This window comes from Meles meles, chromosome 20 (genome assembly GCF_922984935.1).
Source record: "Meles meles chromosome 20, mMelMel3.1 paternal haplotype, whole genome shotgun sequence".
NCBI lineage: Eukaryota > Metazoa > Chordata > Mammalia > Carnivora > Mustelidae > Meles > Meles meles.
In genome coordinates this window covers 13,222,945-13,250,113 of record NC_060085.1, presented here as the reverse complement: position 1 = coordinate 13,250,113, position 27,169 = coordinate 13,222,945, and the positions used below count along the sequence as shown (strand labels likewise).

The 27,169-nt window shown below is 48.9% G+C and overlaps 1 protein-coding gene across 4 annotated transcripts in view; it reads right to left on the bottom strand.

Annotated features, from left to right (window-relative positions):
• The window catches only part of NWD1 (NACHT and WD repeat domain containing 1), a 61,794-nt gene extending 45,096 nt beyond the window's left edge, over positions 1-16,698 (bottom strand). Inside the window, exons 1-5 of one of the 4 annotated variants that reach the window (XM_045989716.1) lie at positions 16,284-16,698; positions 14,421-14,503; positions 10,459-10,544; positions 8,176-8,292; positions 3,629-3,926 (exon numbers count right to left, since the gene is read on the bottom strand). In XM_045989716.1, coding sequence (XP_045845672.1) covers positions 3,629-3,926; positions 8,176-8,292; positions 10,459-10,544; positions 14,421-14,436 — 517 coding nt within the window. In that variant the 5' untranslated portion in view covers positions 14,437-14,503; positions 16,284-16,698. Of the gene's footprint in view, positions 1-3,628; positions 3,927-8,175; positions 8,293-10,458; positions 10,545-14,404; positions 14,504-16,283 lie in introns of those variants that run through there. The other 3 variants (XM_045989715.1, XM_045989713.1, XM_045989714.1) reach the window with 3 other exon arrangements.
• Between the last annotated feature and the right edge of the window lie 10,471 nt (positions 16,699-27,169).

Genomic DNA, 27,169 nt, shown 5'->3' with positions numbered 1-27,169 from the left:
GAGCAGACACTGATTTCTCCTTGGAGGCCACTGTTTTGAAATAGCAGCCAGACCTGAGGAGTTATTTTTTAAGCTGCCCTGGGCTCAGCAGAGGCTCCCAGGTCTCTGGAGCTGAGTGAGTCAGGCTTCCTTGGAGACAGGATTCGGTCTCAGAGCCAGAGATAAGAGCCACTGAAAAGCCTTCCTTGGAGTGACACCGCACCCCTCTCAGGCCCTTGGATGGAAGTCAGGGATAAAGGCAACTAATAGTCCTGACTTGGGATCCTTCTGGAACACAGCTCAGCATTAATCAATGCAAGACCATCTACTCCGTCCATGTGACCAAGGTCACAGGTCTATGTGACCTTGGTCAAATCACTGCATCTCTCTGAGCCAGTTTCCTCTCCCGTAACTTGGGTATCCTAGTTTAATCTTTTTTTGCTTTGTTTTGTTTTTAAGATTTTATTTATTTGTCAAAGAGAGAGAGAGAGCACAAGCAAGGGGAGCAGCAGGTAGAGGGAGAAGCAAGCTCCCTGCTGAGCAAAGAGCCTGGTCCTGGGACTTGATCCCAGAATCCCGGGATCATGACCTGAGCCGAAGGTAGATGCCCAGCTGACTGAGCCACCGAGGCGTCCCTGTCCTAGTGTAACCTTGATGAGGCAGCTGGCAGGATCTTCTATGAAACAGTGCTTGTGGAAAGCTGGGCTCGATATGCCGAAGGAACAAAGCCAATCTCCAAAAGTTGTATACTGTGTGATCCCATCCTATAAGATCATGAAGTAGCAAATTATAGGGATGGAGACGGATGACTGGTTGCCAGGAGCTGGGGACCGAGGGGAGGGCTGGGGTGACCCTGAAAGGGTATTGGGGGGTGTCTCTGCAGTGAGGAAATAGTCCCACGTACGAACTGTGGCAGTTATCCGAAGCTACACAGGTGTGAAAATTTCTTAGCATGAAATACAGAAGCGCACATGTAAGTGCATGTTTGGAAAAGTGTTGCTTTGTCTGGGGCGTCCGGGTGGTTCAGCCCGTTAAGCTTCTGCCTTTGGCTCAGGTCATGATCCCAGGGTCCTAGGGTCGAGTCCCGCACCAGGCTCCCTGCTCCTTGGAGGACCTGCTTCTCCCTCCGCCTCTCTTGCTCTCCCTGTCTCTTATGAATACATTAATAAGATCTTTTTTAAAAAGTGATGCTTTGTTTGGTTGTCACAATGTCCACGTTTGGGTTGTACTATTGTACTTTAGTTTTGCAAGATGCTATACCTTTGGAATTACTTCCTACCTTCCCCCTGCCTCCCCCCCACCCCCTGCCCCGGCAACTTCCTGTGACTCTCTATTTCCAAATAAAAAGGCTGAAAAGAGGAAAACTGAAAAAGGGGCCTGGAGATATGTTCTGAAGACAGTGTTGCTAGCACGGCTTTGTGCTTTTCTGCTACTTTTATGAGTTTCTGTTTGTTCTTTCAAGCGGGAATTCTTTTTGTTTAAATCTGTTTATTTTGAGAGAAAGAGAGGGAAAGAGCACAGGAGAGGGGCAGGGGGAGAGAGAGGGAGAGAGAACGAGAGAGAGAGAGAGGGAGAATCTCAAGCAGTCTCCGTGTTGAGCGCAGAGCCTGCACAGGGCTCGATTTCAAGACCCTGAGATCATGACCTGGGCTAGGTCTGATCGTATGAGATCATGGCTGGGATTAGATCACAGGACAAGATCCCCACAACAACTCCGTGATGTACTACTACCTCGGACTGGTTCCATTTTACACATGAGGAAACTGAGGCTCTGAACCTGCCAGAAGTCAGGACAGCCAGGAGAGCGCAAGGCTGGATGGCAAGTCCAGGTCCATCCCAAAGCGCAGACCCCAGACGCTGACTACAGTCCTAATGGCAGATATCACTGTGAAAGCAATTAGCGCATGTCACAGAGCAAGGCATAGCAGCACGGTAAGCACTTAATAAATGGGAGCCATTAGCATTATTAGTCAGATAAACGCTGTACTCAAAATCGATATGTCATTCATCATCTTAACCCAAGTATTGGGTTAGCGTCTCCTGGGATGTCAGGTGGGCATCAGGTAACCCTGATATGATGGGATACGGAAGGAACTTCACCTCCACGGTCTTCCAGAAACGTACAGCCCCCTCCAAGCATGAGAAAACACCAGACAAGCCCAGACTGAGGGACATTCTGCAAAGGATGTGGCCAGCGCTCTTCAAAATGGTCAAAGTCACGAAAAACAGGGAAAGGCTGAGACACTGTCACAGTGGAACCCGAGATGTGATAACTAAGCTCATGTGAGAGCCTGGACGGGATCCTGGGGCAGAAAAACATAAACGGGAAAACCCACGGACTCTCAGTAAAGGCTGGAGTCTAGTTACTCGTCATGGGCTGATGTTAATTTCGGCAAATGCACTTGGTCATATAGGATATTAATTTCTCTGTCTGAAGAACATACAGAGACTCTGTGCTTTGTGCAAATCTAAAATTAGCCCCGAATAAAAAGCTAATTTTTAAAAATTGATGTGTCATTACTAGAATTAATATATATAATAGATAATAATCAACACATTTTAGTTCAATTAAAATCCTATTGGCATAAATTACTATATTCCATATCTTGAAACACATCAATGTGTTTATTATGTTCATAATATAAATCCATATATTTAATATGTGGACCAAATGAGTTCATGTTTTAATATTTTTGGTTAGAGAAATTCGTATGTGGTAGTTTTGGTGCTATAAACGGGCATATCTGATATACCGAACGATCATGATCTGTTTCTTGCTGGCGTGAATGATCATGATCTGTTTCTTGCTGGCGGGAAGCAGTGGGGAAATGGCTTGGCAACATTGCCCTTTTTTTTAAAAAAGATTGATTGATTGATTTGAGAGCGAGAGAGCATGAGCTGGGGGAGGGGCAGAGGGAGAAAAACAGGCTCCACACTCAGAACGTAGCCCGACACGGGGCTTGATCTCAACACCTCGTAATCATGAACCCAGCCTAAACCAAGAGTCGGACACTTAACCGGACGAGCCACCCAGGCACCCTGGAAACACTGCATTTTTAAAAAAATCTTTCTGGTAGCCAGTGTGGGGGATAGAAGAACCAGAGGTTGAGGCTAGAGGTGGGAGGTAAGAGGCCAGATGGGAGCTGGGTGATGGACTCTGGTCAAATCCCTATTTCCCACCTCAGGTGAAGGAGACCCCTTCTTGTGCCTCAGTTTCCACCTCTGAGGCAGGGGCAGGCAGGTTGGAGGACTCAGCGTCCCCAGCAGGGGCTGACTCCCGGGCCGAACATAAGGTGACCCCTGTTCCAGTTTTTCCCGGACTATCTGGGTTTAGCCCTAAAAGTCCCTGACAAACCAGGATGGTGGTCATCTTAGAAGCCTTCCCTCAGGTCCAGGAGTCTCCCAGGGAGAAGAGGAGAGGGAGCTGGAGGGGGAGAGGAAAGGAGGGTCCTAAGAGACAGAGAATTAACCAGGACCTGGCTGAACTCTGGGATCAGGACAATACCCTCATGCGGAACCACGGACCCAGGAGCTGGGCTAGGCTGACATTTACCGAAGGGCAGGCTATGGCATTTGGACAGTATGAGATGTGGGTTTTTGAACACGGGGCACTTCCTGTGGACTCTGAGGGGCGTCTCGGCAGCCTCACCTGACCAGTGGTAGTGGACCCACTGCTCCTGGGTGATGAGGCCCAGCCTCCGAGCCTCCTGGGCTCCGGAGCGCAGCACAGAGGTCAGTGTGGCCTCTTCGGGCCCGTGGGTCTCCGTGGCGCCTAGCGCCTGCAGCAGGTAGGTGGGCGGCACTGCGTTCTCGTCCCTCCGGAAGCGTCGGGCCACCAGCTCCAAGTCCCGTGGCCTGGAGGTCAGCTGGGCTCTCAGAGCTTCCCACTCCTTCTCCTCGATCAGCGTGGGGACTGGACAGGGGCCGTACTGGTCACCTAAGAGGGCCTGGCAGAGAGAAGGGGCACAGGTTCAAATCTCGGCTTGGGTGCTTAGCTCTATGACCCTCAGTGAGAGGCCCTGAGCCCCCGACATGCCACACTGATGGGTACATTAAGAAGTTCAGGCTAGAGCCTCAGAGCACCTGCGTGTGAAGGTCCCTGAGAGCGAGGGACATCAGACAGGTGCATTTTGAATCTGATCGTGCCTAAGTATTAAGGAATCTTTTGCTGGGAAAACCCTCCATGAAAGCCAAATGATGGGACCCCAAAGATAGCCACTTTTCCCTGGCCCCTGTGAACACACCTTATATGGAAAAGGGTTGTGATGGTTATTTTTAGGTGTCAGTTTCCCTGGGATGAGGGAGGCCCAGATCGCTGGTCAAATATGATTTCTGAATGTGCCTATGACAGTGTCTCTGGAGTGAGGCGGACAGCCCTCCCCGAGGCAGGGGACACCATCCAATCTACCAGCGGCCCCAAGAGGACCCGAAAAACCAAACCCAAACCAAACCAAACCAAAACGAAGTGAGGAACGATGAATTCCCTCTCTCTGCTTGAGCTGAGACATACGTGGTCACCCGTGCTTGGCCATCAGCGTTCTGGTTCTCAGGCTTTGGGACTCAGATCAGGACTTGCATCTCCAGCCCCCCGATTATCAGGCCCTACAACTGAATGACACCACCTGCTTTTTGGGTTCTCCAGCTTATAGACAGAAGATGGTGGAACTTCTCGGCTTCCATTAACGGTGTGAGGCAATTCCTGTCATAAATCTCCTCTTATGTCTCTCTCTATATATATCCTCTCGGTTCTCTCTGGAGAACATTACTAGCACCAAGGTCTTTGCACATGTGATTACGTGAAGGATTTTGAGCTGGGGAGATTATCTTGTATTATCAGAGCCCTAAATGCAACCCTAAGGGTCCTTAATAGAGATGGGAAGAGGGAGAGAAAAGCTACAGCATCTCATATGTAGGCACTGGCTTGTCCCAGAAATAAAGCTGCGGCAAGAGCTAAGGCCTCCACTGGCCCTGCCCAAATCTCATGCTATGATATGGTCCCTGAGGGCAGGTGGGTCTCAAAGGTATAGGGCAGACCCTGCCTTTATTTAGATTTAAGGACTGAGCTGAAGAATAAGATATGAGAAAGGATGCACTGGTCAGAGTGCTTTGCAGACAGAGGGGACAGCACATGCAAAGGTCCTGTGGCAGGAAGTGGCTCCAAAGAGCTAGAGCAGGAAAGCTGGGGCGAGGGAGGGGCTTGAGGAGGGGGCAGTGGTGAAACATAAAGCCATCCCTGTGTTTACTTTGGCAGCACATATACTAAAATTGGAACAAAACAGAAGGTCATCCCCATGGGCAAGATTTTGCGGGGGCTGGGGGTGATAAGGTCCTAAGACTTTGGTCTTTTTTTTTTTTTTAAAGACTCTAGTCTTAATGCTAAGAACCTAGGAGGCTGTCTCTCTGCCCCAACAGAAGATACAAACTGGAATGCTGGAGAATTAGGCTAGAGGAGGTCTAGGACCCTGAGCCTGACGTCTTGAGTTTCAACATAAAATGGAAGTAATCACCCTTCCCCTCTTCACTGGGTTGTAGCAGAATATTCTAGGGGTGTACACTGAGGAAACCTGGATGCACGGAGCCTGTGATGATGGGAGGTTGAACACGAGGCCGTTCTCTGGGGTCCTTCCCAGAGCATCAGCCTTGGAGCAGTGAGGGAAGTTGGAGAAGCCTGCCGACCACAAACCACAGATCTTAGGCGGGAGACAAGGTGGAAAGTGTTACCGCCTGAGGGACCGGAGCAAGAACAGAAGAGCTTGAAAGAAAAAGGTCAGGAGCCACCAGGAGCAACTCTCTGGAGACGTTGGAGATGCAGGGGACCCAGGAGAGCCAGAACCTCTAAAGGAAGTACCTGGGGAACCGTCCTCTGCTACTTGCACTGCCTAATGACTTATTTACCAGAGAGACGCCTCTCCAAGGGCTGTAGCACAGCTCTGATCTCCACGGGAAGACCCCCCACTTGGAGCCACTGAAGGAGAAGGATGCCGTGACCATCAGGGGACAGAGGGGAGATGCCTGGTTCACGAGCAAAGCAGGAAGCTGGTAGAGGTCAGCCGACGGCCCAAGGAGCCCTTCTGGAAGGACGAGCAAGGTCCCCGGGCCAGTCGGGCCTGGGGGAAGCTCAGAGATCATCATCCCGTCCCCCATGCCACCTGGAAGCTGCGTTGTGCTTTTCACTGCCTGCAATTTGGGTTGCAAAATCGAATTCCTCCAGGAGTTCCTTTTTTTCCCCATCGCCCATTTTTCTTTAGAAAATTTCTTCCCCCCCCCACCCTTTTTTTTTTTGAAAATCCACAAAATGATCAATCGTCAGGCTCATTTGGAGAACAAAATTGGAAGGTTGGGGAGGGGGGAAATGCATGAAGGAGATACACAAGGAGGAGGGGAGAGCCCGCCAAACCCTAGGATGCATTTGAAAGCAGTAATAATTGAGGCAGAGAGGTTCAAAGGGCACCAGCTTCCAGTTACAAGATAGACAAGGACTGAGGATATAATGTACAACACGAGGACCACAGTGGATGCCACTGCACGTGTATTTGAAATCTCCTGAGAGCTCTCATCAGAAGGAAAAAAACCCATCTTTTCCTTTCTCTCTCTCTCTCTCTTTGGTATCTATAGGAAATGATGGATATTAACTAAACTTACTGTGACCATCCTCTCATAATAGAAGTAAGTCAAATCATTAACGCTGCCCATTGGAAACTTACACGTTGCTGGATGGCAAAAACATCTCCATAAAACCGGGAGAAGTTAAAAAAAAAAAAAAAAAAAAAAAGCGGTGCCAACAGACAAAGAAAAGCATAGAGCAAAAGACTGAAAAAGGAAGCTTGCGTCTATTGATCGAACTTCACACATAGTAAAGAAAGCTTCTCACACGTACGCTTAGTTTCTTTGGCGGGGGCGGGGGGTCTCATCTCTAAGGCTGCACTAGAACCTTCGGCAGCGTTGAAAGTGTGCCCATCTGTGTTGTCCAATGTGGTGGCTAGTTGCCACATGGGGCTACGAAGCCATTGCGACGTGGCTGGTGGGACTGAGGAACTTAAATCTGAATCCTACTTGATTTTCATTTATCTACCTCTAAATTTGCCTCGTGTGCTTTGTGGCGACTGGGTTAGCCAGGGCGATTCTGAAACCAAGCACTTACATACTTCTCTTTATTTCCCTAGAAAGCATCTTTTATAATGGGGATCACGCCTACGCTCTCCTTTGTCTCCTGGAGAGGTTCTGGGGGGAGTTTTCTTTTTATTCAGAACTCCTCAAAGCTTCTTTGTGACTACGGTGTTTTGGGCAAAGATACTTTCCTAACTTTTTCCCTCTACACATTTTAGGACAGAGGTCAGCAAACTTTTCCTGGGAAAAGGTCAGATAACCAATCTTTCCAGCTTTGCAGACCAGGTAGCTTCTGCTACAGCTACTTGGGTCTCTGTGCATAGCCGGAAAGCAGCCATGGATGATATGTGAATGAAGGAGTATGGTTGAGTGCCAACTAAGCTTTATTTACAAAAACAGGCAATGGGCCAGAGTTGCCCCAAAGGCTGCAGTTTGCTGACCCCTGCTCGAGGGTTTATGAGCTCGAATGTCATAGTTCTTGGATGTATCTGGAACTTGGTGGTGGAGTAAATCAGGACAGTGGAATAGCATTTGCCGATCGTAGCTCAAACCACTAATTGTGGGCTGGGAGGTGTTTTGGGCACAGAGAGGGTGCTGTTGGGGTGGGATGAGAGAATGCCCTGGAACATGGAAAAACTGGTCCCACCTAGTGTCGGAGGAAGTTTGCCCTGACGCAGGCTCTAGACCATGCCACAGAGGTTGCTCTCGACAGTATGAAGCAAACGGAAGAAAAGAATTCCCAATATCCCTATGCTTTTCCAGGATCCCCAAATTCCACAGATATGAAGTGGATGAGGTGGGAAAGCTGGGGGGGTAGGTCCAAAGCAAATTCTAAGATTCTACTCCTTGCCCTCCCACTCATTGGTTGCTTCCACTTGGCTGTTCATGTCTGGATCCCAGGTAGCTGGGTGGAAAATGAGTACTGTGATCGATTAGCAATGTTTGCCATGGGCAGGCAAGGGAGATTAGGTACTATAGCAGAAATGCCAGCCACATCCCTCCACCGATGGGTTTGGCTAGTGGGTAGGAGCCATGTGTCAGGGCAGGAATGAGAAGCAAGCACCAACCCATTGCTCCCAAGAGACTCACGACAAAGGCAGGCCCTATGGATGTTTTCCGACACCGGTCGAGCTCCTCCAAGCAGAGTTCTGTGGTCATGTGATCAGTGGCCTCCGTGCTCCGAATACCCCACCTCAGATCCACAACCTGGAGATTATAAGCGTGGGTGTGTCAGGGAGGTGGCAGAATGGGTGATTTTTTTCAGTTCCCTTTGACAAAGGCATAAAGCTTCTTTCAGTAATTTTTTAAAAAGATTTTATTTATTTGACAGATAGAGATCAGAAGTAGGCAGAGAGGCAGGCAGAGAGAGAGAGGGGAAAGCAGGCTCCCTGCTGAGCAGAGAGCCCGCTGCGGGGCTCAATTCCAGGACCCTGGGATCATGACCTGAGCCGAAGGCAGAGGCTTTAACCCACTGAGCCACTCAGGTGCCTGCCTCTCTTACAGTAATTTTTGATAGTCTCTCCCCAAAGGGGGGCTGTCCAAATTGATAGAACTGGAATGAAACCCATAACCCTGGGATCATCACGAGAAAACCATGAAAAACATCAGACAGACCCAGATGGGGGGCAATCCTGCAGGATGGCCAGTCAGCCCTCTCCGAGACTGCCAAGGTCATGAGCAACAAGGAAAGACTGTCTCAGACCACAGGGAACCCCGCAGCGTTCCCTGAACCCCACTGGGTCCTGGACCATAGAAAGGACACAAAAGGAAGAATGGTGACATCTGAATGAGGCTGGTTCTCAGCATCGTACCGACGTCCATTTCTTTTTCTTTTTTTAGATTTATTTAATTTATTTATTTGTCAGAGGGAGAGAGAGCTAAAGCAGAGGGAACAGCAGAAAGAGCAGGCAGAGGGAGATGCAGACCCTCCACTGAGCAGGGAGCCCGATGTGGGACTCAATTCCAGGACCCTGGGATCACAATCTGAGCTGAATGAGCCACCAGGCACCCCCATTTCTTAGTTATAACAAATGTGACCGATGATGTAAGATGTTCACAATAGGGGGAAAACTGGGTGCAGAGCATATGGGAACTCTGGACCGCAGGCTACCTTCAGGTAAGTCTAAATCCTAAATAAAATGTTAACTTAAAAACAACGTGTCCAAAAAAAAATGTTTAAAGAACTTGGCCGTATTCAAACTGTTCCTTTCTAAGGGAGGACATGTCCACACTTGTTCTCAGAGCTTTCTTTGCAAAGGAGGGCATTTGGTTTGGCCCAAATCAGACTTGGCAGCGTCTCCTTGGCAACCGCACACTTGTGGTCACTTTTGCCTGCTTGCCTGAGCGCCCCCCACCCCCACCCTTGGTGGAATGGCTCGGTTCAGGTAGCAAAGCTGACCTGGCAGAAAGCTGGGATAAAGAGGCAGGGAAAGGGGACTCAGAATGTTCCTTCCTCCCTCAATTCTTTTACCTAGAGGGAAAGACCCAGAAATTCCTAAGGAATTGGAACATGGGGATAGCAGCACTCTACTACTGAATGTGGCTGAATGGAGAGGGAGAGAGGGTCAGTACTGGACTCGGGCCAGAGCCTTGGGCTCTGCGGGCCACCGCCTCTCATCTGTGCATTGAGGATGTTTATGGTGTTTGTCGCATAGCACCTGTGTGGATGTCAAAGGCACAAGCCTCGGTTCTCAGCATGCATATTTTCCTTTTTAGCGCCTCTGCCATTGAGCTGCGTCTCATGATCGATGGCAGGCAGAGTCCACTTCCCAGCACAGCTTCTTTCTCAGCAATACAGAATCTACAGTGGGTCTTATAATCATGGGGACCTTTGAGGGCGTGGCTCGCTGTCCTACAGGTCAAGGAGTCAGGGTCAACTGAAGCCAATGCTCCAAAGACGCTTTATTGGTTTCTGCATCAAAATGGGCAGGTCAACGCCCCACCTCCAGATTGGTGGGAGAGCAGTGGGGGTCTCTGTCTGGGGACTGCGGTGACTGTGCCTGGCAGGTACACCATTAGCGCTCCTGAAAAAGGCACATCGCACTTCTGTGTACACCCCAAACACCCCCCAGTCCTCTTAGACTCCCCCGGAAGCTGCCCCAGTGCAGGGAGAGCCAGGAGAGCAGGACAAACCAACAACGAAAGTCAGTTCAGTGGCGTGCCCAAGGAGCGGGGTCCGACGGTGGCCACTTCCAGCGCTCCCACACCTCCTGGGCTTCTCGCAGTGCCTGGGCCTGCCATCCCTCCCCGCCACCTTTTTAGAGGACTTTCATCTCCACGCTGCATTGCCAGTGCAGAACCTGCATTGCCAGTGCACGCCCTTGTTCCCTAATTTCAGGACAGGGGACGCTGAGGCAGGGAGGAAGCTATTACCTCGAACATCAGCCCGTGCTTTTGGCAGAAGGTTTGCACTTCGGGGAAGGCTGTGCTCTGCAGAGCTTCTCTCTCCGCATCCATATCTGCAAGGAACAGCATAGAGCGCGTTGGCTGAGAGATCCCAGAACCCTTTTTTTGCCCTCACAGCTCTGTTTTTGGCCTCATTTGTCCCCACTAAGGGTGGGGCCCTGTGGGGCAAATGAAAAGATACAAAAACTACGAAGTAAACCAGAGAGGGACTTTCCTGGTATTACTACTAAAAATCCCACATCCCAGGAAACCCCTCAGTCCCAGCTAGCCTGGATGGTTGGTCAGCCTAGATTAGGGTTGCCAGATAAAGTAGGGGACGCCCAGCTGAATCCGCGCTTCAGATACGCAATGAAAGACTTGATAGCATAAGTATATCCTGCTCCATGCACTATTTTGGACACATGCGCAGATCTGATAAGCCCAGCTGAATCTGCATTTCAGATAAACAACAACGCATCTGTTAGCATAAGTATATCCCATGTCGTGCACTGTTTGGGAAATACTTATACTGAAGGATTATTCATTGTTGATCTGAAATGCAAATTTAACTGTGTCTTGGTTTTGCTGGTTTGTTTTTTTTTTTTTTCCTTTTGCTAAATCTGGCAGCTCTACCCGGGGTAAACCTGGATCCTAAGACCTTTTGCACCATTGACTTCACTGTGTGGCCCAGTGCCAAGTGTCAGGCTATGCTCAGTCCCCCCCCCTCCGCCTTTGTAATTGGGGATGATGCTTCTACTTTGCAGGGCTGCGAGCTCCCCACAGTCAAACACCTCTGCTTGTCTTGGTCATGGCCAAATTCTTAGCACTCAACACAGTTGCTCGGTAAGTGTTAGTTGAGGACAAGTAAAAGCACGTAAGTAGGTGTGGAAGAAATGTTCGTCTTCTCCCCCAGCTCAGGGGGAGGGCGTCGGAGGGTTCAGGGAAGGACTCCCAAAGCTGTTGGCACAAAGAAGCTATCCAGGCCCTGGGATAGGAGCTGACCTGGCTTCCAGTCTTGGCTGTGCCTCCTCCCCCCGCCCCTCGCATGCCGTCTAACGCATTCCACGGGTTATTCACATCCGTCCATAAAGTGTCTGTTAGGAAGTTGCTTTATGCTCAGGACCTCGCTTCACCATCAAGGGCAGGAATTTTGTGAATTCACATAGCCACCATGAGCAATTGAATCATCGGAACTGAACAACGGAAAAGGCAGAGATGGCAAATAAGCAAAGTGCATCACTTCCTGATTATTTCATGGCATTTGGCTCTGCGCTCTGTTCTGGAGTTTGGTCCGGGCTGCTGATGTTGTATCAGGGCACTATTAGTCAAGGTTGGACTGCCACACGTCTCTGCCTGCCTCCTTGTTTGGAAAAGTCCTATCGGCAGCTCAAAATGGACCCTGGCGGAAGGATTTACACCAGGGAAATTGGCAGATGGTACAAACCAGGTGTTTTGGTGTTTTTCGTTTTGTTTTGTTTAAATTTGGGGGGAACAGGCTAGTAGATGTCTGCTAGCACACTGCCGTGCTTAGTCCTTGCCCCCACAGGGCTGGCTGCCTGCTCGGAGGAGCCAGACATTAGACACACATCCATGACTACTGGTTATGGGGCCCAGGACTTCAAGAGTCCCACGATCTGCTGCAGCCCAGGGTGACTACAGCAGGGGGCTGAGGGGAGGACCCTATGAGAGCAAGATGGGAGATGAGGAGGCTGGGGTCATGCAAAGCCTGGTGTCTGGGGGCAGGGGTGGGGGAATGGCTCTCACACTCTTTAAACCTGGTGTGTGGTCCCTTCATCCTAAAAGTTAGTTGCAATATGATCTGCCCCCTCATAGCAATTCTATCAAGTCAGGCTCTCAGTCTGGCTTATTGAAGAGGACACAGAGGGTCTAGGAGGCTCCCCTTCACCAGTTCCATGTGGGTCACTGGCCAGGCTGCATTCTTACCCAGGTCTCCTAGAGGACCCTCTGAACCATGCACTGGCCACTTGGCCCCTCTCCCAGGAGTACCTGCTGACTTGTCACCCCCCAGCCCTGCCCTGCCCTGCCCCTTACCCGAGACTGTGGAGCTGATGAAGATGGCCACGCTGCTGGGCAGAGGCGCTGGGAGGGGGCCTGTCTGACCCTGGAGAAGCCGCCGGCGGGTGCCTGGGCTGAGGGGGCCCACGCTCATGCTGCCTGTCCAGCTGGATGATACTTCCCCAGGATAGGGCCTGGGACTCAGAGACCTCAGGCCAGAGGCCAGGGGGCCTTCCTGGGAAGGCAGCCAGATGGGGCAATCTGGAGTGGGGCGTCCATCTTACCCCCTCGGTGCCTGGGAGTCCCCGCCACCTCCAGCGCCCCCGGGGAGCTGAAGCAGCCGCTCCCCGCTGTTTTGCTCGGTCTGCGAGCACTAACGGGGGGACGTTGGACAGCGGCCTCCCAGCTGAGGCCCCTGGATGTTGGCTCCTCCAGGCACTGGAGACTTTTGCCCCTCAACCAGCCAGCTCCTCACCCCAAGAGCTCAGCAGTCGCTATGGCAACTACCGTTTCCTGGAGCCCGGCGTTGGGGCCTGGGGACCAGCCAGCCTCTGGAACACCTAGGTTCTCTGGGGATCCCTGAAAGTTGAGCCCGGGGCCCAGGTGTGCGGAGGGAAGCTATCAGATGCTGGGAGTCGTGCAGGTCCTGGCGGGGCGGGGCGGGCCAGAAGGGCAAACACTTAGCGGAAACCCCACCTCTGGCTGTGCTCCCTGTCCCCTCCAAAGGGGGTCCAGGCACTGGGCATCCTATTCTCAACAGGGGAATATTCTTCTTCCCAGGGGACCCTCGCAATATCTGGGGACATTTTGGTTGTCACGACGTGGGGAGGGAGAGCTGCTGGCATCCAGTGGGTAGATCCTGGCCACGCTGCTCAGCCCCCTACCATGCACAGGATAGCCCCACCAGAGAGGATTATCTGTCCCCGAATGTCAGCAGTGCCGAGAAACGGAGAAACCAGCTTTCAATCAACTCTAGCCAGATCTCCTTGCCTGCGTGAACCGTGGAGCCTGAGGCCAACTCTCTCAGATGAGAAGGAGATTAGCAGATCTCCAGGGGCAGTTGGGGACCTATCCACATCAAACCAAGACGGGCTCTTTGAAATAATCCCAAAACACTGCTTGTGACAACACGAAGAGACCTGGAGGGCATTCTGCTAGGTGAAATGGGCAAATTACTGACAGATCTCACTGGTATGCGGAATCAAAAAAAAAGCCAAGGTCATCGAAACAGAAAGTAGAGTGATGGTTGCAGGGGCAAGGGGGTGGGGAGATGGGGAGAGGTCAGTCGAAGGTTACCAACTTCCAGTTAAAAGGTGAATAGGACCGACCTAGGGATCTAACGCACAGCGTGGGGATCACAGTTAATAATACTTTATTATTATATATATATATTATATATATAATATAATATTATATATAATATATTATATTATATATATAAGAGACTCTCAAGCATATAATATTATATATAACATAATATATTATAATTATATATAATTATAATAACATATTATATTATATATAATATATATAATATAATAATATATAATATATTATATTATATATATATAATATAATATTATATGCTTGAGAGTCTCTTACAGCATAGATCTCCAAGCTTCTCACCATGAAAAAAAATAGTAATGAGGTGTGTTTTAGAGATGTTCACTAATGCACCGCGGTAATCACGGAGCGAGATAGAAGCGCGTCAGATCAGTATGCTGGGTACCTTAAACTCACACATACACCGATCATCCGTCAATAAAGCCGGGAGAGAGAAATGAACCAAAACCAGGGCCTCTATGACCAGGAAATTTTTAAGGTCTCATTATTTGACCTTACTGAAAATGCCCGGGTGATCTGAGTTCTGCCCACCCACCTGTCCATAGTAACAAACTGCAGGAGAAAGAAAGTATACCTGGGTGTCCACGGACCTGGTCGGGATGCCATCACTGTCCATCACTGTCCTGGGGGACTTAAGCAAGTGGCCTCTCTCCGGGGACATCAGCTGTATCGTCTGTGAGTTGGGAGTGAGAACTGCTCAAGGATGGGCTAGGACCAGGAGAGAAAGGCACTCCCCTCGGGATCTGAACATAGGAAGCACGATGGGCCTGAAAGCCAGAATGAATTACAAACATGCCCGCGATGACCCCCGTGGGAGCGAGGCCTTTGGGAGTTGGGATGCCAAGTCCTCGCTTTACATACAGGCCCTTGAGAAATGGTTGTATCAGTTCAACCAAACGGCTTGAGCTTTTTTATACCTTTTCCTTCTCTGCCTCAACTTCCCTTTCCTGCCTCCTCCACCCAGGAAAAGAGTCTGTCTTTCAGGGGTCTCCAAGACCTCCCCCACCCCACTCTCTGATTCAAGGATTCCTTAGAGGGACGCACAGAATTCGGGAAAGCTGTTCTCATGGAGATGGTTCATTATAGTGCAAGGACACAGGTGAAGGGCGGCCAAGGAGAGAGGCGTGCCGGGCTGAGTCCAGGAGACACGGGGCTTGGGGCTCTGGTTGTCCCCTCCCAGCAGAGTTGTGCGGGCAGCACTGAATTTTCAGTGTGTGACAACAGGCTCAGAGGACAGCCAACCAGAGAAGCTCCCTGGGGTCTTGGTGTGTCCAGGTTTTTCCTGGGCATTAATCACACAGACATGGCTGACTTCAGAGTCTAGCCCCCCCGTAGCCCCTCCGCAGAGGATTTCACGAGGCCCAAGGTCCCCACCATAAAGCACATCGTTAGCATAGACTCTCGGGTATATTCTGAGGCCCCCAGGTAAGCAAACACACTCCGATCAGGCAAGACATTCCAAGAGGGCACATGCTAGGAGCCAGTCAAGGGCAAACCTTTTTGAAGCAGAGTGTGGACCACCCAGGCTGCCGAGTGAGCCTTGCCTGCATAGACCTGAAAAACATTGTAACATCACTGACTGTCACCATTTTACAGATGAGGAAAACTGAGGATTATGGTGAGAACTTTTTCACTAGCTTGGAAGGGCAGGGTCTGGGAGTGAGTACTGGTCTCTGGCCCCTTCTCCTCCAGGGGCACCCTCCCTGCTGAGCCAGCCTGACCATCCAGACACCTTCCCCTGATCCATCCAGACCCTCTGATTAAGCTACACCCTGCTGACCTCACCTAAGCCCCAACTCTTGACTCCTTGGAAAGTCTAGGCCTTTTCCCATCACCTCACCAATCTCCTGACCTTGAATTTGCCTCCCGCCAAATCTCTGCTTCTTCCTCCATTTGTTAGAGTTCCCAGTAGGCCCCTTGAACTCTACCCCACTCCAGGACATGGCCATGTTCCCTTGCTCACAGGAGGATTGGAAGATTTTGACCTTGACGCTCACACTAGGATTTCTTTCTAACCATGGAGCCCGGACTTTTCCAATCTCAGCACTGCTGGCGTCTGGGACCCGATCATTCTTCGCAGTGGGGGCCATCGTGTGCAGTGTATGACTGCTGAGGAACATTCTGGCCTTGACTCGCTGGATGTCAGTAGGTTTCCCCACCCCTAACCAAAGCTGCAACAATGAGACATATCTCCAGACATTGCCAGCGTCTGCTAAGGGGTACAGTCATGTCTGGTTGAGAACCCCCAGCCCGAGACAACCAGTTTCTTGCAGCCTGAGGGCCTTAGGCTGACCTGAACTCCCCATTCTGAACCCTTTCCTGACCTCCACACCTTGGTTTAAATGCCATTTCCTAGGAGGCTGTCCCTGACCGTCCCGTGGCTCGATGACCAACCCCGCCCCAGGTCACTCCTGATGCCATCACCCTGTTTTAATTCTCTGCATGGTACTCACCACCAGCTGATATGTGTCTTCTTGCTTCTTTATTGCTTGTCTCTCCACAAGAACATGAGTCCCATGAGTACAAGGACTTTGTCCGCCAAGGTCGGCATGCTCGGCACATAGTAGGTGCTCACTCAATGATATTCCCACCGACGGGCTCATCCACAACTGTCCATCTTCCTTGGCTCCTACTTGTCACTGCAGGCAACTGAGCAAGACTGCTTTTCCCCAGGAAGGATGGAGGCCCCTTGCAGGGCCCGCCTTCTTGGGCTTCTTGGGGGCTCCAGCCTCCTTCTCACTCTCGCCTGTGGTGGAAGGGCCAACTTCAAATCTTCTGGAGAAGTAGGCTGGAGAAGAAAGTTTTCTGGTTGCACCAATGCCCAGAAGCCAGGCCAGCAGCAATCCTAGAAACTTTTGTCTTAGGTACTTCCCAGGTCTCTCCGTGCCAATTCACCCAGCAACTGGGATAATGAGAGAAATTGTGTGGCTCTCGGGCCCTGGCTTAGCTGGGCACTTAGCCAGACTCGATGGTTAACCGTTGGGTGCCGGGCTAAGACACTCGTCATAGAGGAGGCCGTGTGTTAAGTGTCCATCAGGTGCCAGCTGGTTGGCATCCTGCGTGGGCAGTGGGCCTGAGAGGCAGACATTATCATCCTGTCCCACAGATGAAAAAAAAATGAGGTCCAAAGAGACGAGTCTCCTCGCCCCGGCCACTTGACCTCTCTGGGCTTAAGTCTTCTTCACGATCTCCTGAGTTGACGAGACAACGAAATTCACTCAAGCAGTTGAGCCTAATGCTGTGCCTGGGGCATGCGAAGGACCCATGAAATGTGGGTCATGATCAATTACTATTACTTCCAGGCTCACCCAACAAGTGGCAGAGTCAGGAATCAGAGTGTCCAATGTCGATGTCCCTGCAAGCGTTAAATGAAATCTAAGTTTCTAGAGCAGGGTTTCTCTGGCTCAGCACGGCTAATATTTGAGGCCAGAGCACTCTTTGCAGTGGGGTGTGCACGTTGGAGGAGGTCCCTGAGAACACATGACTGCAGATTTGACCCACCAGCTGGACCGGGGCAGCGAGAGGCTCTTCCTCCCCCTCCCCTGTCCTTGGAGTGTTGGCTCCACTGGCCTTCCCCGTGCTAGATGCTCCCCAAGGACACAGCCTTGAGATAGTGATGTGGTGTTAAGACCATCTGGATGGTGTATGAGCCTGAACCCAGTGGAGGCCTCTACGTAAATGTTAAGATTCTGGCTGGTAGTTGTGGAGATCTGCTTGTCTACTAGACAAGCCTGGTAGGTAAGTTCCCTTGCTTATCAAACCTGCCACCTACCCTTCTGAAATGGACTGATTTTCTTTGGTCTTGCCCTCTCCTCCCAGTATGGGGTCTGGTTCCAGATTAAAAGGGGGGGGGGGTTGGTAGGTAAAGGTAGGGGAGGCGGTAGCAAAGCTTCCACAGTGCGCTCGCTGTAGGCTGCTGAGAATCACCCCCCCACCCTGGTCTCCGCCAATTAGATGCCAGGGGCAACCAAAAATGTCTCCTGACATCGTCACCTGTCCCCTGGAGAACAGAATCCTCACCTCCACTCTCTGGTGGAGAACCATGGCTCTTTAATGTTCCTCTATTCCTGTGACCATCATCATGTCATTCTATGATGAGGAGCTCTTAGCTTCAGGTGCTAATGTAGCGTATGGTCTCTGATTCTTCCTGTGACCTGGGAGCTTCCTTACGCCACCCCAGTTTACCCATGATGAAAATAAGCTTCAGAAGCGGGGGTGCCTAGATGGCTCAGTCGGTTAAGCATCGGCCTTAGGCTCCGGTCATGATCCCAGGGTCCTGGGATGGAGCCAACATTGGGATCCTTGCTTAGTGGGGAGCCTGCTTCTCCCTCTCCCTCTGCCTACTTATGCTCTCTGTCTCTCATGAATAAATAAATAAAATCTTAAAAAAAAAAAAGCTTCAGAGGGGCACCCAGTGGGCTCAGTCCGTAGGGCAGGTGATGCTTGATCTCTGGGTTGTGAGCTCAAGTCTCACATTGGGTGTAGAGATGACTTAAAAATTTTTAAAAAGGAAGAAAGAGAATATGCCTCAGAGAAGTTTAGCAATTTGCCCAAGTTCCCTTGGCAAGGAAATGACGGCGCTGAGCTTCAAAGCCCAACATTTGTGAGCTATATAGGAATCTGTAAGGATTAGAGAATTCTTGGCAAAGTTTTTAAAGTGCGATGATGATATCATGGTAAGGTTTCTTTTTTTTTAAGTGTCTTTATCTTTCAGAGATGCATAATAAAATATTTATAGAATAAGATTTCTAGAATGACTGGAATTTACTTTGGAGTAATAATCCCAGACGACAAGATGGATGGGGTGAGGTTGGCCAGGGAGGGGTAGCAGCGGGACCTGGAGCTGGCGGTTCATTGTACCATTCTGCCTACTTTGTGTTTCAAATTCTCTGCCTTAAGAGTGTAATATATTCTTCCAACCCTGTTCTCAGGGAATAGTTACAATGATCATTATGTGTTGGGTAGGGGCTGAGCCCTAGGAGAGGGGATTTCCACACCTCTGCCTATCATTCCCATCTTATACAAGAGGCATCCCGGCAGGGAGATGTTAATAACCCCAATCAAACTCCTAGTCCCCAAGGACGCGCCTGGGCTGAGAATGAGCTGGGAAGGGGCGCCCTCTTGAGGTCAGCGCGGGAGCTGCCACGTGAATGAGCAGAAACCGCTTGAGCACAGCGCAGAGGGAGAGGGGGAAGCCGGAGACGGGCTGGGGTGCCACATTTTGGGGGGAGGGCACACACAAAAACCCAGCAACAAAAATAAATAATACCTTTAAATTTTCATGGTGATAAACGTGTAATATTTTCAGATAATATTTAGAAAAATTAAAGCCAATGCCGAGAAATCCGCAATGAATGAACTATCACAATTTTAAATACGGTGAGGCAAGCGAGTTGAGTATACACATGCAGGGTTGGGTGCCATTCTCATTAAGATTTTGATGTTCCGCTCAGGCACGGTTTTTTTTGGTGTGGATTTCGAGTTTTAGGAAATATTACTTTAAAATATTATTTATCTGTAAATCAAAACCACAGTGAGATAGCATCTCACACCTGCCAGGACACCTGTAGTCAAAAGAGTAGAAAATAAGGGGCACCTGGGTGGCTCAGTGGGTTAAGCCGCTGCCTTCGGCTCCGGTCATGATCTCAGGGTCCTGGGATCAAGTCCCGCATGGGGCTCTCTGCTCAGCAGGGAGCCTACTTCCCTCTCTCTCTCTCTCTCTCTGACTGCCTCTCTGCCTACTTGTGATATCTCTCTGTCAAATAAATAAATAAAATCTTTTAAAAAATTAAAAAAAAAGAGTAGAAAATAAGTATTGGCAATGATGTGGAGGAATTGGAACCCTTGTACACCGCTGGTGGGAGCGTTAAGTGATAGACGCTCTATGGAAAAGAGCTTGGAGTTGCCTTGGAAAGTTAAACATAGAATTTTCAGGGTGCCAGGGTAGTTCAGTGGGTTAAAGCCTCTGCCTTCAGCTCAGGTCATGATCCCAGGGTCCTGGGATCAAGTCCTGCATTGGGCTTTCTGCTTGGCAGGGAGCCTGCTTCCCCCCACCCCCACCCCCAGCCCCGCCCCACCTGCCTCTCTGCCTACTTGTGATCTCTCTCTCTGTCAAATTAAAAAAAAAAAAAATCTTTAAACAAATAAATAAAAATAATTACAAAAAGAATTTCCATACGATCTTGCAACTCCATTCCTAGGTATACACCCAAGAGAACCAAAACAGGTGTTCGAGCAAATCCTGTACAAGGATGTTCAGAGAGCGGCACTAACCACAATAGCCAGACGCGGAAACAACCCAAATGTCCATTACTGGTAAATGGATAAACAAAATGAGAACAATGCTTACGATGAAATGTTACTCAGCCGTAGAAGGGAAGGGAGTGCTGACATAAGCTACATGTGGAAAGAACCGGGAAGACATTGCAAAGGGCAATTGATATGAAACGTCCAACGGGCAAGTCCGCAGACACAGAAAGCAGATTGGTGGTTCTCAGGGGCTGGGGGAGGGGAATGGGGAGTGACTGCTTATGGGGATGGGGTATCCTCGGGGGCCACAGAAATGTTCTGGAACTAGACAGAGTGATGGCTGTGAAAGTACGAACTGCCACCCAGTTGTGCACGTTAAACGTATTTATTTATTTTAAGATTTTATTTTTAAGTAATGCCTGCGCCCAACGCGGGGCTCGAACAACCCCAAGAGCAGGAGTCACACGCTCCACCCGCTGAGCCAGCTAGGCACCCTGACAATTAATTTTATGTTCCATGAGTTTTACCTTAATTTTTAAAATGGATTTATTTATTTTGTGTTTTGTATTTTTTTTTAAAAAAAATGGATTCAAATAGGAAAAAAATATTTATCTGCCATCACCGATGTGTTGGGAAACCCCTGCAAGTATTTTGCCCCAGGTGAGCGCCTCTCTCCAGTCTCGGCTCAGCTCTCAGTTCCTAGGTGTGGCCACTCTTATCATTCCTACATTACGGATGGGGGAGCCAGGCCCCTGGTCATACAGCTAGTGACAACGTAGTAACTGCAGTAGTATTTGAAACCAGGTCCCGCATCTCCTGTATTCTGAATTACAGGAAGGTCCAGAATGGTCCCGGCGGTGGAAATCGGCAATTGGCCTCATTTTTGCCCACTGGTTCTGTAAGTTTTTGGAGGTTACAGATCACACTTCAACATCCTCAGTAAAAGCTCTGGACCCTCTCCTAGAAGATGACACGTACACACAATTTTTGCGTAAGGTCCCAGGAAGTCTGCGGAACATCTAATTCCTCCGTGTCCTTGACTGGAACCTGGTCAATGAGATCTTGGTTAAGAAGCTCAAAGTCAGAGAAATACTCTGAGATTCAACCATTTATGAAGAAGCGAAGGCATAATTTGTTACCAAAGAGACACTTACGTTCAGGCCGAAGAGACACATGCCAACCACAGCTGTCACGTCCTGAGCGTTTACATGTGTAGGAGAACTGTTCATAGCATTTGCCTCTGGGATGGTGGGTTGTAGGCAAGAGGGGCTAAATCTCGCTTTTTCTCTTCATGCATTTCTCTGTTGTTGGCATTTTTCACAACCAGACTGTATTGTTTTTATCATTTAAAAAATCTGAGGGGCACCTGGAGGGCTCAGTTGGTTGAGTGTCTGCCTTTGGCTCAGGTCATGATCTCAGGGTCCTGGGATCGAGCCCCACATTGAGCTCCTTGCTCTGCAGTGAGCCTGCTTCTCCCTCTCCCTCTGCTCGTCCCTCCCCTTACTTGTGTGTGCTCTCTGTCAAATAAATAAATAAAATCTTAAAAAAAAAAACCAAACTCTGACAGATGCACAAACAGAAGTCTCTGCTTTTATAGGGCATGGAGAGCAGGATCTCCTTTCAGGAGACAGTCTAGGATGTTCGGTGAGGACATTCATGCCACAGTCCAATAGCATGTGTCTGTCTCTGTGTCCAGACAGAACTGGCCTCCTCACTCACTTACCTAATTGCAATTTTGTTCCAGGTCCATCGTTCAGGGAGAGGTTCTTCTTAGTCTTTTGTCTAATGGGTATAACACTTTGCGAAAGCTGCCATAGCAGAGTGCCACAGACTGTAGGCTTGAACAGCAGAAGTGGATTGGCTCACAGATTGGGAGACCAGAAGGCTGAGAGCAAGGTGGCAGGAGGGCTGGTTCTCTCTGAGGGTTCTGCGGGAGGATCTGTCCCAGGCCTCTCTCCTGGGCTTGTAGCCAGCTGTGCTCTCCCTGTGTCTCCGTGTCATCAGCCCTCTGTGCATGTCTGGATGCCCTGATTCCCTCTTCTTTCAGAGACAATCATGCTGTTGGGTTAGAGGCAACCCTACTGACTTCATTTGAACTTGGTCATCTCTCTAAAGGTCCTCTCTCCAAATAAGGTCATATTCTCAAGTACCAGCAGTTAGGACTTCCTCTTGTGAACTTTGGCGGGGGACCCAATTCAACCCACAACAGTGAGTGTTTTATTCACACATGGTTGTCAAAGTGTGAAGTTGGCTATGGGCCCCCAATAGCTGTACAGTGGGATTTCTTTATGGCCACTGTATCAGTAAACAAAGCCTTCACTCCTGGATCTAGGGTTCCCAGTGAGGGAGATATGCCAACTCCACGGAAAAAACCAGAGATCCTTCCAAGAGATAACCACTATGAATGGTCCTTGTATTATGCACACATAAACACACGTGGGGAAAAGCTTTTGTCTGTTTTGACCAAACTGGAATCATACCACACACTCCCTTCGGCACTGTCCTTTTGACACATCATAATACAACATGGATTCCTTTTCATGGCAGTCTCCTGGAGATCTACGTCATTCATTTCAATGGCTGCATAGAATTCTGTTGAGAGGGCTGTAACTTATTTATCCAATCTATTCTGAGTCCCGAGATCTGAGAATCAGGGGGCTGAAGGCCTGAGCCCAGATCTGAGTCCAAAAGCTCCAGAACCAGGAGTGTTGATGCCCAAGGGCAGGAGACAATGTATATGTCTCCGCTCAAGTGGAGAAGAGAGGGAACTTGTCCGTCTTTTTTTGTTGTTGTTCTTTCGGGGACCTTGAAGGATTGGGTGATGCCCACTGGCCACTGGGGATGGCCATCCACTTCACTCAGTTAATCAATTCAGATGTTAATCCCTTAGCAGTAGACACCATCCCAGACACACCCAAAAATCATATCTGAGAAGCCATCTGGGCATCCCTCAGCCCAGTTGAGTTGATATCTACAATTAACCATCACAGTGGTGGCATTTGGAAATGGGGCTTTGGGGAGGTGATTAGGTTTAAATTATTGGATCGAGAGCGGGGACCTGTCCTATTAAGAGTAGTCTTTATCAGAAGAGGAGGACTGAGAGGAGAAGCCATGTGAGGACACAGAAAGAAGGTGACTGTCTACAAGTCAAGAATCAGGCCCTGACAAGAGGCCAAATTAGTCGGCACCTTGATCTTGGACTTCCAGCCTCTGTGCTGTGAGAAATACAAATCTGTTGTTTAAGCCGCTCAGGCTTTGGTATTTTGTTACAGCATCCTGAGCAGCCTGAGACACGGAGCTTGCCACATACCAGGTCACATCACGGTGGAGCCCAGACACGGCCTGGGAGATTGGACTCCTGGGACGGTCATGACACAATTCCAAGGAGGGGGTGGCTCAAAACAACAGAGATGGCTTCTCTCCCAGTTCTGGAGGCTAGAAGCTGAAATCAAGTTTTCAGCAGGGCCGCACTCCCTCCGAAGGCTCTGGGGAAGATCTTTCCTGGCCTTTTCTAGGTAGGTTCTGGTGCTGGCTCTCAATCCTTGGCATTCCTTGGCCTCATTGTCACATGGTCTCCTTTTTATATGTGACTTTAATGTTTCCTCTTCCCATAAAGACCCAGGTCATGTTGGATGAGGGTCCAGCCTGGTGGTCTCATGTTAACTTGATGACAGCTGCCACGACCCTATCACTCAATAAAGTCACATTCACAAGTGCTGGAGAATGGGACTTCAACATCCCTTTTAGGGAGACACAGTTGGCCCCATAATGGGCAAGTGCATGTCTTTCAGACATTTCGTGGGACAAAGTGGGAAGTACGTACAAAGCTCTTCTTCTTCTTTTTTTTTTTTTTTCATACAAAGCCCTTCTATTGAGACTTAATTTCAGGGGCCATCTCCAGGAGAAACACTTGAATGAAGTTTATGATCTTTCTTCAGGGAACATCAATTTCATTTGAAACGTCTGACCAACCATGATTCAGACTTGGCTGTTTGCCAGACATTTTCTCAAAAATGAACAAAAAGAGCCTGTCACTCCAAGGAAAACAACCCAGTTTTGTTGCTAATGATAAAATTCAAGCTTTCAAGGGAAAATAGGATTTTTGGAAAACCTACACCTGCTGCTATGTGCTTGACTGGTTTCTGACAGCCAAAGGAAGGCTTTTCTGATAATATGGGCAGTGATTTTAATGAAGGGGATGTTCTGATATTGAATAATGAAATATGACAACCTCTGCATTGCCAAAACCAATATTTTTCAAATGACCAATGTATGATGCTACAATCAACATAGGAGATCCATTCAGAGTGCAAGACAGATGGATAGCTTTTAATGTAATCAAGTGTGGGGGATTGCGCGAAGATATACTCAGTTCCTAACCCCTAGAAACTGCAAGAGTGATCTTATCTGAAAAAGTCTTTGCAGATGGGATTAAGTTAAGGCTCTCAAGATGAGATCCTTCAGGATTACCAGATGGGCGTCTGTGTAAGAGTGGGATGAGAAGAAGGCACAAACAGAGAGGAGCAGAAGGCTGTAGGACAGTGAAGGCAGAGATTGAAATGATGGAACCACCAGAAGCTGGAGGAAGTGAAGAAGGGTCTTCCCGTAGGGAGGACGGCCCATGCAAATGCCTGGGGGTGAGAGAACGTGCTGTATTCTAGGAATTGCAAATAGTTTGGTGAGGTTCAATATTAGATATAATGAATTTAGATATAAACTATAAGAAATATGAAACTAATAATACCACATATGTTCGCTAAATTGAATTTAAATTTTAAAAAATTTTAAACTACAAGAAATAATAAGATGGATATCCACATACCCCGCCCCCCCCACCAAGCAAACTTTTTCTATAAAGGGCCAGATAGTAAATATTTTCAGCTTTGCAGTTCAGAAAGGCTCTGGCTCCTCTAGTCAGCTCAGCCACTGTAGCTCGAAAGGAGTCAGACGATACCTAAACAAATGGGCACAAGTGTATGCCAGTGAGACTTTATTTCCGGATGCTGAAATATGAATTTCATATAATTTTCACATATCATGAAACAGTCTTCCCTCCCACCCCCAACTAATAAAAAAAAATGTGAATCCATTCTTAGCTCGAGGGTCATACAAAATCAGGCATCCTTGCTCTAGCTTAAGAAATCAAATATTTCCAATATTTGAAAGCTCCCTGCATGCCTCTTGGTCATCTGTCTCCCTCTCCTGACAAAGGACAGCCTTGATCTTGTGTCTTGCGTTTACCATCTCTTAGCTTATGTGATGGTTTTACCATATAAATACGTATCCTGAAATAATACATCATTAGGTTTGTATGTTTTTGGCTTTCATGTAAGGAACAATGCCGTAGGTATTCTGATACAACTTGCTTTTTATACTCAATATGTTTTTGAGATTTGTCCCATGCTCTGGTTTGCTCATTTTTACTGCTGTATGGTGTTCTGTCACATGAAACACAATTTGTTCATCCTCCTGCTGTCAATGGACATTTGAACTTGTTTCTAATATTTTTTCATTAGAATTTTCTGGAACATTCTGGAAGGGGTTGAGACAGTTGGAGGTGGTCAGACTGATGGGTTAGAAAAGGAATGGCCCCAACCCCCTAGCTATTTGTCAGGCAGGCCTCAGTTATAATAAAAAACAATGGACTGTGGCTCAGACAGATGTACAGATGGAGAAATAGGCTGAGGGGGTTAGTGACACCCATGGGCATGGCAGGCAACCTCTAAGATGGCCCCTGATGACTCCACCTCCCTGAGGCACAACTTTATTTTTTTTTAAGATTTTATTTATTTATCTGAGAAAGCGAGAAAACCAGCAAGGGGATGTAAAGGGAGAGGGAGAAGCAGACTTCCTGAGGAGCAGGAAGCCCCGCATGGGGCTAAATCCCAGGACCCTGAGACCATGACCTGAGAAGAAGGCAGACACTTAACCACTGAACCACCCAGGCATCCCTCCCTGAGGCACACTTTTATGTTCGCCTTCTCCTACACTGCCCCGGGGTTAGTTGGCCAATAGACTACAGCAGGAGTAGTGGGATGTCACTTTGAAGATTAGGTTATAAAAGACTGTGGTCTCCATCTTGGGCACTCTCTCGAATGCTTCTGTTCTCGCTTGGATGGCTCACCCTGGCAGGAACAGCTGTCACTTTGTGGGCGGTGCTGTGGTGAGGACTGAAGTCTGTGTCCATCAGCCAATGAAGAGCTGAGGCCTGGAAGAGCCCCGGGAGGGCTCTTGGGGTCTATTCTCCATCTATAGTTAGGCTTTGCAGGGACTGCTTCTCTGAGAGAGACTGAGTGGAACTGCCCAGCTGGACCACTCTGGGATTCCTGATGTTTGGAAACCATGTGCAATAAGAAATGTTTGTGGTTTTAAGCAGCTATGGTATGGGGTGTTTTGTTATGCAGGAATAGCTAACTGATACAGAGCTTAAACCTTCCAGCTCCTTGTCTAGGCCTTTATAGGATGCCCTGCTTCTCCCAGTCTGAGTCTATCTGCCTTTTTCCCCACAAAGAGTCTTTAATAACCATTTCCTACCATTTTTGGCACAGAGGCACACCCTAGGAAGCTCTAACGCAACCCACAGAAGGGATGGCAAAGGTGAAGGTCTAGACTACAATTACAGTGAGGGACTGGCAAGCCAGGAGGGAATCTACCACACCTGGAGGAGCAAGGGGTCTGCAGATGTGTGTCCCCTCAACCGGTCTAGTCAGAGAGTCTGTGGATAAGTGTTTTCCAAACATTCCCCCATCTCAGCCTATGTCCATGCTGTGGTCTCTGTCTGGAAGACTTTCCCAACATCTTTTAATCCTCCCTGTGTATTTTAAGGCCCCAGACAAACCTCTCTCTTCCAGGAAGTCCTCTTTGACCCTCCACAACGCCTCTGAATCCCCCATGGCATTTCCATCTGTCTGTCTGGGAACTCCTTGAGAGCAAGGCTTGCGCCTTTGCATGTCTGTGACCCTGGGGCACAGCCCAGGCACAGGCACACTGAGCATCGGCAAATGTTTGTTGAATGAATTCATGCCTATTCTGATGTTATAGACTCAATATTTGTACAGCCCCCTACCCCTAAATTATCTATGTTGAAATC